Raw genomic sequence first — 14,202 nt, forward strand, 5'->3', positions numbered from 1 at the left:
AATTCTATGCAGTACAAAGACAGTATAGTGGAGACAGACATATGAGAGTGCAGGAGTACACACAATACAAATTAAACCGTACAGATAACATGAGACAGCATGAGTAGTGAGGATACCGGCACAGACGACACAGAATGAGGCCGCACAGACTACAATACAGAATACAAAAAAGATTAAAGCCAATGAGACAAAACAAGACCGACCCAAATCAGACGAGACAACACAGCAAGTTCCCAGTCCACCTTGAGGAGCTCAAAGTTACTTCACAAGGCACTACTTCAGGAGCATGTGTCCTTCCAGGGTCTGACATACAATAAATTCCCACTCCGTGTGAAAAATTACTTTTGTAAAGGGAATACAGCAATTTTACCCCATTAAGGTTATGACAGAACCTGAACAATTGCCTCGTACTAACTCTCCTTCTACCCCCCACTCACATTAGTCTCATGCAGTCACGAGGAAAACTTGACAATCACTACAAGTCCCTAGCAGTAACCTCCTGAAATTGAGTCTTCAGAATTGGTGGAGGCATTTGTTATAACACAAAAGGGTGTGCACTGTTTGCCTTACACCTACATTTACCCTGTTATTCCAAGATTGTCTTGTAAAATACTTGTCAGTAGGCTTTCATATGGCTTATGGACATAAACGAAACTTACCTTTTGAGAATATGAAAATGTTCTTATGGAAACAAAGAGAAGATCAATAAATGAGCAAAGATGTCATAGTGCTTAAAATAATTATATTTTGTACAACATTTGCACACTACAAATCATTATGCATGGTCTGAATATAAAGGTTTTTTTGTAAGGTACACGTTAAAAAAAATCACATTGCATTAAATGTACATAGCTCGACTGAATTACATTTTAAGGTGTTCACAATGCACACGTGTAAAATGACAGTGTCTGATATTAACAAATAATTACACTTCACAATTGCTTGGCATTTCAAAATTATCAAGAAATTCAATCCTCCACATCATCGGGACGCAGGTAGCCACTCGGATCCTCTATCTTCTTGATCTGCTCCGCACCAACCTTTTCCGAACACATTGGGCAGGTGCTCTCACTTTCAAGTAAACTGTAATATTCAAAAGAATCAAATCAGCAACTGTAAATGTATTCATGAACAGTCCTCACAAACGCAGCTAAATCAGTATTCATACTGGTAGGAAACACCTGGTTCCACCAGCCCACAGGGGATTATTGTGTCCATCCGTCCGTCGTGCAAGGAGGGGCTGGGTGGGGAGGGGAGGGTGGGGAGGAACTGGGTGGGGAGAGTGGGGCTGGGTGGGGAGGGGCTGGGTGGGGAGGGTGGGGAGGGGCTGGGTGGGGAGGGTGGGGAGGGGCTAGGTCAGGGGGGCTGGTCACCCCGTGGTGCCCTTATAAAACTCAACGTTTAACCTACTCACGCCAGCTTGTGCCTGCCCTAACAGTCGGCCATATTTGCGGAATACACCACGCCGCCGTTGACCCTGGCCATTGACCGAGCAACCCAACTTTCCTACCAGCTCCCTCCACAGGAATGTGTTTTGTGTGGTGGTGATGATAACATGGCTGCAAGTAGAAGGGATTTTTTTTCATCCCACAGTGAGCCTCACCTCTTGAATTCAGAATACAGTGCTGGAAAACTGCAGTGGGGGCAGATACCCCAGTCATCCTTGTCCAGGTGACGCCCCTGCATGCAATTCAGCCCAAAGAGAAGTTGATTGAGAATCACCTGTTTAAATACTGCATTTTCAATGTTAGGGCAGCAGGTTAACCCTGATAACTTTGATTAAAGGGAATGAGACGGAACTAAAATGGCACGATTAAAATTTAGTTGGCTCTTTTTTTAAGAGTAAAGTCAAATTTATAAGAAACTTTAATCACAAGAATATAAAAAAATAGCTAACCTTTCAGAATGGTCTACAAGTACTGTTCACAGTTAAAGGGAGTGTGCATTGATATGACCATGATCACTAACATGTTGTTTGCTCACCGTGGCGATGCAGTAGGGCAGCGTGTTCTTGCATTCGGGGCACACCAGTTCACACTCAGGCAACTCAAAGCTGCAGAATGGGCATCGGCTTGATGGTTCCTCTGCCTCTGATGTGTCTGGCCTCCTTTGCATCCACACAGGGATAAGGGATGACAAATAATAATAATAAGCACACAATTAAAACATAATACAGTAAATATACTCTTAGCCGGATTTTGCATTTAGCCAGATCATGTTGGCCAACAACAACAAAAACAAATGTACTGTATAAGAAATCAAACTAAATTTTAAAATAATTACCTTACATATGGACCATCAAAGTTAAACCTTTTCTCGAAACAATTTAAAATAACGCCTTTTAACAAAGGTAGGAATCAAGCCAATATATTTTATATAGTTAAAGTTTTTTCTTGTTATTGCACAAAAAATAATGAAAATCACGACTTAAAACTTTCGTGACTGCAGGAATTAATTTTCTTTGGGTCTTTCGGTAGAGCCACGTAGATAGAAAAAATAATAAAAATATCACAACGTTTCGATCGCAACGCAAGCAATCGTCATCAGGTGAAAAAATAGCGAGAGAGCTGCTGAGGCAGGATGTTATAAAGGTTTGAGATGTGTGTAGCCCAAGGGTCATAAGCAAAGTGGGCGGGACTAGTGAAGAAATTTGCATGGAAATGTAAGATCGGAGAGCCACCGCCACATCAAGGAAAACGAGCAACGGTGGCTGTGTTAGTGAGACATTTAACCTGTTAATGTAAAGGCATTTAAACTGTTAATGTCACACCAGAGAGTCGAAAAAGCAACACATAGATCAGGAAACAAACACAACTGACAATTAAGAACGGTAAATAGGCTTGGGGATGACAAATCGTAAGAAAGAATGATGGCCGAACAACACTGGAATGTCAACCAAATGAGAGATCATGTCCAATGACGGCCACCGCTGAAATGGAGTGCAGGAGTGACATGGCTGGAAGTAGCACTGTACCGTGAGGGATAGTGATAGCTTGGAGAACCTTCATTCAGTCGTAGTTCATAGACAATAGCTCATGATGATATCGATCATTTTTTGTGAAGAATGAGAGATTGGCATGAAGCTGACCTGACGATGGCCTCAATTTTCTTCTTGTACTTGGGGTCAATCTTTCCACGGTACTCAGGCCGCATGAGCATGGCTGCGTAGCTGAAGGAGGAGTTCTTGAGGCCCGCGCGGTGACACTCAATCACGGTCGACGTCAAAATCTGCACAATGTCTGCTCGCAGGCATGATGAAGCACAGGTGAGACAATCACAGAAACTTGAATGAGCATAAAACATACACGTGTGGTTACATTTCAGCTTAATTTTTCACATGAACTTTGACCCATGCCTGTGCTGTATGCAGGTGAAATGCTTTCTATAGACAATACTGCTTTAAAATAACTGGTATTTATACTTTATTTAATATTGCATCACACATATAACCACTGAACAATTGTGTAACCAATGTCCATAAAAACACAATCATAGTTTGCGATGATAAATTATTCAGTATAAGTCTTTTTACATCCTTGACTGCTCATGTATATTAAGCAGCAGCCTCTCTAGGCGTAGCGACTCACGAGATGGAAACCTGCTGATGTTGTTGGCCACCCTGATAAGCATGCGGGCTCCCTTCATGTGGTCGCCACGTCGCACATGCATCTGTACAAGTAATCAGTGGACACCAGGGCAGAACGAGTGGTTTGCATTAACAGGAACAGCGACATTTTGTACACATTATAACATGTCATTATTGCTGAGTATTCTTGTGGAAATTATGCACAACTCAAAACTGGAAGTGGCAAAATTTTTTTGAACACATCTCACATGGAATGACCACAGTAAAATGTAAACCAATTTGAAGAGATCATTTGAATGTATGCTACTCAGATTTAATGGGGAAAACTACAGTAACTGCTGTGGCCTGTATTTAATGGTGAATTGGAATTGATTATGCCGATGCTGAACTTTATTGAACTATTGAAATAAAAGAATGCAGCCTGGTGCTGTTGAAATAGAAAAGCATGCAAGTGTTCAGTGTGACAATTTTAATGATGCATATTGAGTAAGTGACGATGGGGCCCATACCTTAACCAGCACGTAGCTGTGCAGAATCATGAGATTGGTGGCCATCTCGGCGGGGACGCGGATCTGCTGCGCTTTCAGCTCCACATACATGCTGAACAGCATGTCATGCGCGCTTCGATAGTTCCCTGTTGTACAAGCAACCGGCGTATGTGAATGCTGAGCAGTGCTTTCCAATTTAACAAACTACATACATCAAGGGCTGGCTTAGGTGGAATACTAGTCATGATACTTGTTTCTGGATTAAGGATATTATGATATATTCTTGCAGAGTACATATTTGTCTGTATACATGTAGAATTATCTCCTGATTTACGAACGTTCAGTTCGCATTTACACAATTGACAAATTATGGAAACAAAAATGTCTATGAACAAAATAGAATTTCCAGTGTGACCAAAGTTTCACATGGCATGTGCCATGAGATCAAATAAGCACCCAGGAGGCTGCGTCATCCATCCTTGACAGCGTCACAGTATCCCTGCAGCGCAATAGTAACGTCTCCAAATAACTTTTCCAGTCATTCCAACATGCAGATCTTGGTGACTTGCCTGAAAAAGTTCATTATTTGTAGTTTCAATTAATTATTGTTTAATGGTTTTTATATTCATGTTCTTCATTATTTTGTACTGTGAATAGTGAAATCGTTGTATATTTTTAGGTTAGGAGTAGAGTTGGAATGTATTAAATAAATGGGAAAAGCTATTTATTTACAAATTATTTTACACGTGTTTTTTGAAGAACGCATCCCTTTCGTAAATCGAGGGATACCTGCACTGTATTTAGAATGGCGAGCTAAGCTCAATTGAAATTATAAAATAACAATAGTGCTCTAGCAGAGCAGCTTGTGCCAGCCTTCGCGCATGGCCTGTGCTCGCACCAGCAGCCTGTTCCTCGCGGGCGATGATGATTGCTGTGCGTGCTGCCTCGTGGTACTGCTTGAGTGCCATGTAGAGCCGGAATAGGTACTTGGCGTCCTGGGGCATTTAAAAGGAATGCACGGCACACATGAGTACCGACGGTGCTGAATGCCCAGAACAATCCAGACAGCACAACCTTCTATGGCAATGTGGACATTTTTCTCACCATTTTCTCCCAATTATATTCCACTACGCACGAGATGGTGTCAGATCACGAGAAGACTACATTTCCATTTGGAACTGCTTTAACCAAAAGTAGCATCACCTGGCGTCAGAGAATGGCCCATGAAAGATGACGCCACAAAACTACTCCCTTGAATTGCCTCGAATCAACACTAGGAATTGCATCTTTTCATATATCCTTTGTTGCATGACAATCAAATGTTTTTCTCAGAGCTAGGAATATGTCGAATTAAGTAAAAGAACAAAGTTAATGTGGGGTATTCTGCATTCATTGTTGACTGGTTTAAACACAGGTGGCTGAAACCTGGAATTTAACTCAAGTTCTCAGAGTAGGAAGATGAGTGCACTGACATGCCCATTAATTTATCGAGTCACCCCACCATCTACAAGAAATGTTAACTTTACCTCCCTCAAACATGCTTTTTGATTCCACATTTGAAACATAAGCCATTACAGATTTTCAAAGTAGCTAACAAATAGTTTTTGAAATAAATATGCGATAAGCTATTCAAATTATAATTATTATTTACCAATCCTGCAATGTTTTTATTAACCAAGTTGTGCATCCTGGATATATATTGGGAGTAATAAAAACACCCTTAATTTAAATATTTAACTTGGCTGATAATTGTTCTTTCAAATGTAGAAAGACAACTCAAAAACAAACAGACCTAATCTTGCAGATATGTACCGAGGCTATGTACTCTGTACAGTCTGACACATTATTGAAGCTTTGTTACTCAAAAAATTAACTTTAAAGTTAAGAGCCAAGCAACTAAATATGGCAAAATAGCACACTAGTTACTTATCTGTGCTCACTCCCGAGCATTTTAATACAATGCCACCAGACAATGCTCCGAAGGAGTACCTACATTTAAAGTGTATTGCTCTTATTCAGCTTCAAACGAGTGTCGGACACTCAAGGTCACACAAATTAGTTGTGCATCTACAGGAGCATATTTTTGAGTTGTGTTTTCCTTAAAATGAGATGTGTTATTTTGTCCACATGCACTCTAAACATTAGTGGGTCATATTAATATACTATTTCTATCAAGTCGCATGAGAGCTCGTTTGGATAGAAGCAAAGTTAGTCACGAAGAGAGAATCACTGAGCTACCAATTAGAGCAAGTTCTGTTCAGTGGACCGTGCTGCTCTGATGCAGTTTGGTCGGCACAAGGCGGTACTCACCGCAAGGCATTGATTAAAAAGCAGCATGGTGCAAAGAAGAACACAGGTCAATGTGGCAAGCGGACAATGCAAACAGATCACAAGGGAATGGAAAAACAACCAACACAAAAGAAAACTGGTGAGAACACGAAACACTTATTGTATCAACACAGTATGGAAACGTTAGAAAGCTAAGCAATACAACGAGACAAAGATGTAATAGTCTAAGAGCCTTTACCAATATGCTAGTGTCACTGTGGAAGACTAAATAAATGTGGAAGGGTGGAGGTTTTTTTATTTTCATGCACCATACAGATCATTTAGCGAGCCGCATCTAACACGAATATCCAATGATTGACAGCCACTGCTCTTAACCATCGAAGGGAATCGATGCAGAACGAGTTTTACCTTTGGCATCCCGTCCGTCTCTCCCATGAGATGATCAATGAGCTGATTTGTCAGCATCATATCCTTGGCCCTGCCAACCTTGGGGGAGAGTTAAGCAGAAAATCAATATCTTTCTCTTTTCTAGTCTATTTAATTGTGTCTCCATAAGTAAACCACAACTAAAGGCATCGTTTAATTTTGTGAACACTACACAAGTGCCACAAAGATAAGCACCCCTATAAACTAAACCATAAATACAATGATTTTCGAGAATTAAAAACAATGTGGAATTCGTGTCTTTTTTATATCAAGTACACTAATAAGTTAAACTACATTACAATTCATGTTTTGGGTAAAATTTACTTGCGAATAAAACCAAAACTAGAAAGACAAGAAATGTGTCAATGCACCTACAGATAATTACCGTTTCAATGGCCATGTCAATAGCTTGGCCATTATCTGCTCCCTGACAAAGCAGAAAGTGCTTCAGCGCCTGTAACAGAGCAAATGCCTGTTAATACATCAGCAACGGCTGGTGGAGATATGGCTAACACACAGTAGTGTGTGCACGAAAAATATAGCTCAAATGAAGTTTCAATAACTAACAACTGTCTGTTGTATGATAAAATATTAAGATTTATTTTTACAATATAAAATATTACTTTTAAAAAAATAACAACTTTTTAAAGGCATCTTAATACACATCATGTCCCCAAAAATATACCTTTGAATATTGCTGGCACAACAGAAAAAACTTCCCAGCCAGAAAGTGTTTCTTCTCATTCTCAAAATGCATTGCAATGCTTTGGTAGTCCTCAGGAGTGGCATCCGCACCTGAAAACAGCAAAAAAAAATCTGATTAACTTCTGTGCTATTTTATAAAGAATTACAGAAAAAATATATCAATGCTTAAGATAAGTGTCACAGCAACTAAACATACACATCCTGTATATCTATCAATTTATTTTAACTGCATATTTTTTTCATTAGTAAAATCACACTAAGTCTCAATGTATACCCCAATGTGTTTGTATGTGATCAATTTCAATGTCAAAGGGTGACATCTTATCATAGAACACCGACTCGCAGTAATGAGACACATCTATGCCTTGGGCTAAGCTTGAGGAAGGACCGTTGCCTACCAATGATGTTGGCGTACACCTCCATCTGCTGGTGTTGCTGGGCCAGCTGGAACGCCTCGTTGTTGCACTTGGACATGACCAGGAACTGGATTGCAGAACCATAATCGCTCAGACGCAGGAAGAACCTGTGACCATATATGCACGAGCTCAGTCCAACAATAACATGTGTGCATTAAGTGTCCATTCCTTTGTGCGTGCAAACACTATTACTAAACTCTTTGAAATGATCAGATTGTGCCTGATTACAGTAACTCACTCGGAGATCATTAACATTGATAATGTTTAAGTCTGCATCACTATCTTGAATGTCTTTTGTATGGACTTAATTAGTATTGATATTAATAGATTATGGTATGTTTTAATCTTATGATTGTTTTATTGCATTTGGTTACTAGATTATGAAAACTAATCAGGACCCTCATGGAATATAAGGTTTGATTAATAGTTTCATATAGTATATTCCTGTCCTTAGAAATGTAAGTACATGTTCATACATTTATGCTAATATTGAAACTCAAGGTTCAAAAGCACAACAGAAATCAGAACAATGATGGAGGGGGAAATGGGAGATGTTGAAATACTGTATGAGCATTCACAGGTGCTGTATCACGATACCTTGCGACCATCTTGGCACCCTCGATGGACTGGGTCTCGCGCACGACACGCACGGCTTCCTCAGGGCTGTTGAGGTGGTCGAGCAGCACGCGGATCATGGCGTCGTAGTCCTTGGCATTCTCGTAGGCCAGTGCTGCCTCTTTGTACCTGCACCCCATGACCCCGAGACACAGGATGTGTGGGGGTGAATCCTCAGCCACCCCTTTGCTCTTCTCTATACATCTCCCTCTTGGCAAATGTTCTACAGTTGTAATGTCAACAATCACTTTGATGCTGATGAGACCCAAGTATACATTATCGCTATTGCCTCCATGAACCCAACCTTACTGTCAACACTCGCATCCTGCCTTGACGCAGTGTCATCTTAAATCTTTTCTTATTCTTTACAGCTAAATGTTGCCAAAAACATAAGTACTCCTCACCAGCAAAAAGCAAAGACTCTCTTCTAAGCATACATCTCCTGAACTCTGACATTACACTGGCAAAGAGTGTGAAAAACCTTAGAAATGTGTTTGATCCAGAGCTCGCCTTCTCCCCTATATAAGCTCTGCGAGACATTATATCTCCATCTGCACAACATCTCCCACATCTTACATTTGTATTTATTTTATCTGCGATTATTTTTTCTTGTCACATGCATTTTTTTCTCATTATTTATGTATCATTATTTTTTCTAAGTAGTGGGGTTTTCTTTTTTGCATGGAACTGGATAATTAATGTGCAGCGTTGTGGGATGCAATTGCATGAATGAAGCTATATTAAATGCAATGATTACTCTTCATTACTGCAGATGCTGCTGAGACCCTCAATTTTAAGATCACCCCCACCATCTTAAAAATCCTTGACAAACTTACTCTTGCATATGTATTTCCTCTCATATCATTCTACTCCCCACCACAGCCTCTTCGCTCAAGAAACCAAGGCTCACTGTCAAAGCTCGCTGTCAACCTTCACTCAGTACAAGGTCACTCATTCTCCCGTGTTCCCCCATGGTCTGGAACTCCCAGCCATCCATGCTGTTGACCTGCTGCCCCTGTTCAAGTTCAATTTCTAATTTTTTCCCAATGCCTATAACTGAATGCCTCTTTAATATAGATATGCCTACCATTTCTGTAAAGCATATGAAGATGCAGTCACATTTATAAACTACATGCTAGTCTCGTTTAACGAACGTTCTTTCTACGAGATTTCACTATAACGAGCAACTTGAATTTAGACACGTTTTTTTCCCAAAACGAGCAAAATGTTTGTTTAGAGATCGGAGACCGATTGATATCCGTCTCGTGGCAGCAGTCAGCACACGGCAGCCTGCAGCTGTTTGCTTACTAGCTGTTCGTGTGCCCATGTGCTTCGTCGTGTGAGCTCCCCCAGTGACAAACTTTTGTTAGCATTTCCTTTGCTGCTTATCGCTCCACCCCATCTACCATGAGTTCCAAAAGGTCAGTAAGTGGGCATAGCAATGGTACTCCAAAAGCAAAGAAGGAAGGCCATTACACTCGAGATGAAGGATATAATAATGCGATTTGAAGGTGGAGAACAAGTTTTTAACATCAGAAAAGCTCTGGGCTTGACTACATCCATTATTTTTCATATACACAGGAACTGAGAACATTAAAGCCAGGGCAGAGAGTATGACGCCACTACATGCAGCAAAACTTATGAGGAAATACAGTGCATTAATGGAAAATATGGAAGAGTCGTTGGGCATGTGGATTGAACACCAGAATCAGGGCAACATGCCACTCAGCACAATCCTCATTTAAGAAGAAAGCTGGTGACAGTGGCGGGTGTGAAAATGTGTTCCTAGTACTGGGTGGTTTGCAAAATTTAAGAGGCGCTACAATCCCCTCAATATGACTGATGAGACAGCGAGTGTCGATGCCAAAGCATCTGAGGCACATGAGGATACTTTAAAGGAGATTATTGAGGAAGGTGGCTCCTACCCAGATTAAGTGTTCAGCGTAGATGAGACTGAGTTATTTTGAATGCCAACAAGCACATTCCTATCCAAAGAAGAAAAGACAGCAAGTGGTTTCAAGGCGTCTAAGGACCGACTCACTCTGCTTGTGGGTGCCAACGCAGCTGGCAATTGCAAGCATAAGCCACTGCTTGTGCACTACTCCGAAACACCAAAGGCTTTTAAAGACTGCGTCAAATCTCATCTTCCCGTCATTTGGCACTCCAATAACAAGGTTTGGGTCACTACTAACTGATTTCTTGATTGGTTCAAGAATATCTGCCCAGCAGTTAAAAAATACTGCAGGGAGAAGAAACTGGATCACAAAGCGTTACTGCTGCTGCATAATGCCCTAGTTCATCCTTCAATGCTCTCTTTTTGGAACAAATCAGGGTGAAATTCCTTCAAAAAATAACCAAATCATTTATACAGCCTATGGATCATGTATCCTTACAATCTGTCTGAATCATCTGTGATAGGCAGGAATTAAGGCCTGAATGAATATCAGTACATAAATAAATGCACAAAAGCTGAAATAAAATAAAATGCAGGAATGAAAGGTCACACCCATGTAAAACCCAGAAGGAAACAATGAGCATGTCCAGATAAACAAACATGTCTAGAGGAAATCAACACAAACCAAGCTTGGAATTCAACACAACCTTTGCACCTTCTGAATGTATAGAGCAAATTGTCAGCTAGAGGATTGGTGGTTAGTGACAGCCAGTGATAGTCCAAATTGCCTCACCTGCCATCTGCCTCCTTGGCCTTGGCATACTGTAGGTGGATTTTGGGAGAGGCAACGTGGGACAAGAGCTCGCCCACCTTGACCCTGACACAGAAATATCATTGTCAATTACACGTTGACCACACACACACAGCGTTGAGTAAATGAGAAAAGAGTTGCAGTGTTTTTGTTTTTCAATAAGGGCAGTTAAATGCTGTTTACCAGTTTTTGGAGCGGATGTAGACCGATGCTGCCTTGTCATGGTATTGCCCCTTCTCATAGAGCTGAGCAGCTTCTGAGAATTGCTACAAGAAAAGCAAAAAAAGATTAACTGTTCAGATTATGTATTACTTACAGTCTATACACATAGGACTTATTTGTGCCAACAAGATTATAAAAGCAGATCTTAATTATATTCAGGAGATGGAACTCAGAGAGAGAAGGGATTTAGTTTGGCCATAACTACACCCACATGTATCAATCTGATACATGTATCATGTGCATAAGCATCAATTTTAATTAATAAGCCATTATGTGTATATGCATACTCCTCACAATGGAATGCTGACAAAAATAGCAGAATCCAATCATTGACCACCACATAATCCTGCTATGATCTACTGTATTATAGAATGTTTTTGTGAGCGAGATCTGAATAATTTACTGGGTTTTTTTATTTGATACCACTGGCTAACATTTACCACAGCTCCCCACCTTCATGCTCTCCAGGATGGCAGCACAGTCCCTCTTGAGGATGCGACTCGAGTGTTTGAGTGCTAGCGAGACGCCACGTCGGATGTCTCCCATGCGCAAAGCCATTCGCGCCACACCTGCCCGGCATGCCTCATCGTGCTCCGCGTACTGGCAGCAGGGACCGTCAGGGACAGCTTATTAGAATTTTCTTATTGCATCACTGGTCAATATCCAAATCACTCAACCACTCAATTTCCACGTCATCCAGTTCGATAACCTTGTCAATCAAGCCTCTAGTTGCCATGAGGGGCAGTCCTCGACAATGTGGACTGCTGTTTGGTTGGGCAGCTCCGCAGTCACTAATAGGGGTTGGTGCGCATAACAAAATGGTGCATCGGCCTGCCAAATTGACTGTAGCCAGATGCCAGTCTATAAAGCCTGATCCTCATGCAATATGACTAGCTGGGGCCAATGTACAATTGCAACTGCTTTGTAGTGGAGATATACGTGGTTTGTTGTGAGTCCAAGACCTCCTGGCACCGCTTAGTTTATTATCGTTATTGTTAACCATTCTCAACACACTATTGAGTAAAGGCCATGGTTTACACACTGTATTCTTTAGGATGCAGTCTATAGTGCTTGTGTATCAGCTTTGATGTTCATTACTTTGGCTGCCCATTACAACTATGTCCTCATCTACTTAATGCTGATCAACGACTTTTTTCTGTAATTTAGCATTCCACGTAACTTCACAGTAAAAAAATTATATCATAAACAGGGATAATTAAATAATAAGTTAAACTTACATTTTTGTCGTTAACTATTCCTTTCTCATAATGTGCCAGAGCATTCACGTAGTCTCCGCTGTACAAAAAGGAACATAAATTGAATGTTTAGAGTTTTTCATTGTTTCAGATTGAAAGAATTAAGGCAAAGTGATGCCAAGTAATAAGTCAGTATCTGTGGACTTACGTGAACTCCAGCTGCATGGCATACTCCTTTGAAATGAAGGGGATCTGGTTTGGGGCCAGACGCTTGGCCAGCTGAAGGGCACTGTCCCAATTCTGCAGATCCCTACGCATCTGCGCACATAACAGAGTAATAAGAAAGAATATTCATTGCATGACATCATCTATTCAAGTGGAATAAAAGGTCCCTATGGGTTCTATACAGATTGTAGAGCTTTGTAATGCACTTGCTATTTCAACATGTTTTCTTGGTAAACTGTGAATGTATTTCATGAGACCAAAGAAGAATGCAAACTAGCATATCAAGCAGACTTAGATCTTGTGCTGGCTATCGAATCCCTTACGTGCAAATCGAGAGAATGTGCGAGCTTACAGGAATTTGTGGCATATAACGTATCAGATAAATTCTAAGATAAGAAACCATACACATCTATGGTGAGAAATTATCAACATGTGTGTATGTATGGGAAAGCTTAATTTCCTCCACTTTACCCTGTACCTCTAACGCAGCCACCGGGTTGCTGGAGGACAGGAAAAGATCTTGTGCGAGGTTAAAATCTTCGCTTAGCATGGCTAGGTGTCCCGCCAGCAAATTGTGATCCTCTACTGCCTGATCACAGTGGTGAGAACACAACAGCACTGCTGAAGTCATACAATACAACCATTCATTACAGGTAAAAAAAACATGCAATTGATTCACTGGCTTTGTAATATTTTATTACTGTCCCACTTTTAATTGCATTAAAACCACTAACCTTGATATTCTCCAGTGCTAGCACCATTCCACCGTTGGACAGTATGCGGTACACCCGGATGGCAAACTCCACCTCCATGTGATACAAGCTGGCACGAGCCATCTCGTTCCAAGCTGCCGAATCTGACAGTTGCTCACATATCGTCCACGCATCCTTAAACCTAACCGAAAGCAAGTGCAAAAAACAAAAGTGCACAACGTGTTGTTCCTGATTTCCAAATCTGGTAAGGACATCACTTTAAAATGTTTTTATCAAACGTATGCGCATGTCACATGTGTCTGAGAATCTTCATGTTGGAATATCAACCTGCGCAGCATGAGACTCTGGGTAAGCAATCGGGCACACTCGGGCTGCGGCCTGTCAACCATGGGGCTCAGGAAGGCGTGCGAGCCCAGCAGGAGGTTGTTGGTCTTTCCGCTGCCAGTCTGACACGTCAGCTCTCCGTTGTAGAGCAGCAGGGGCTTCTGTGAGAAGGGCAACTTGGTACCGCCGGCCAAGATGACTTTGGAACCTGATGGCATTAAATGAAGAACTATTGGTTAAGATTATGCCTGCTACTTTATGAGTCTCAATTACAGGTAAAAGTGCTTCAATA

At 41.1% G+C, this 14,202-nt stretch overlaps 1 protein-coding gene across 1 annotated transcript in view; it reads right to left on the reverse strand.

The window, feature by feature from the left end:
- The window catches only part of WDR19 (WD repeat domain 19), a 26,075-nt gene continuing 11,873 nt past the window's right edge, over positions 1-14,202 (reverse strand). Inside the window, exons 18-37 of the mRNA XM_061552270.1 lie at positions 13,914-14,118; positions 13,608-13,767; positions 13,352-13,462; positions 12,857-12,966; positions 12,691-12,748; positions 11,906-12,052; positions 11,414-11,496; positions 11,213-11,296; positions 8,508-8,654; positions 7,893-8,017; positions 7,475-7,584; positions 7,175-7,243; positions 6,772-6,849; positions 4,973-5,069; positions 4,096-4,220; positions 3,588-3,669; positions 3,089-3,239; positions 1,984-2,107; positions 1,604-1,680; positions 1-1,083 (exon numbers count right to left, since the gene is read on the reverse strand). Coding sequence (XP_061408254.1) covers positions 969-1,083; positions 1,604-1,680; positions 1,984-2,107; positions 3,089-3,239; positions 3,588-3,669; positions 4,096-4,220; positions 4,973-5,069; positions 6,772-6,849; positions 7,175-7,243; positions 7,475-7,584; positions 7,893-8,017; positions 8,508-8,654; positions 11,213-11,296; positions 11,414-11,496; positions 11,906-12,052; positions 12,691-12,748; positions 12,857-12,966; positions 13,352-13,462; positions 13,608-13,767; positions 13,914-14,118 — 2,258 coding nt within the window. The 3' untranslated portion in view covers positions 1-968. The remainder of the gene's footprint in view (positions 1,084-1,603; positions 1,681-1,983; positions 2,108-3,088; positions 3,240-3,587; positions 3,670-4,095; positions 4,221-4,972; positions 5,070-6,771; positions 6,850-7,174; positions 7,244-7,474; positions 7,585-7,892; positions 8,018-8,507; positions 8,655-11,212; positions 11,297-11,413; positions 11,497-11,905; positions 12,053-12,690; positions 12,749-12,856; positions 12,967-13,351; positions 13,463-13,607; positions 13,768-13,913; positions 14,119-14,202) is intronic.

This window comes from Lethenteron reissneri, chromosome 16, assembly GCF_015708825.2.
Source record: "Lethenteron reissneri isolate LAM-NWPU_2019-01 chromosome 16, ASM1570882v1, whole genome shotgun sequence".
Lineage (NCBI taxonomy): Eukaryota > Metazoa > Chordata > Hyperoartia > Petromyzontiformes > Petromyzontidae > Lethenteron > Lethenteron reissneri.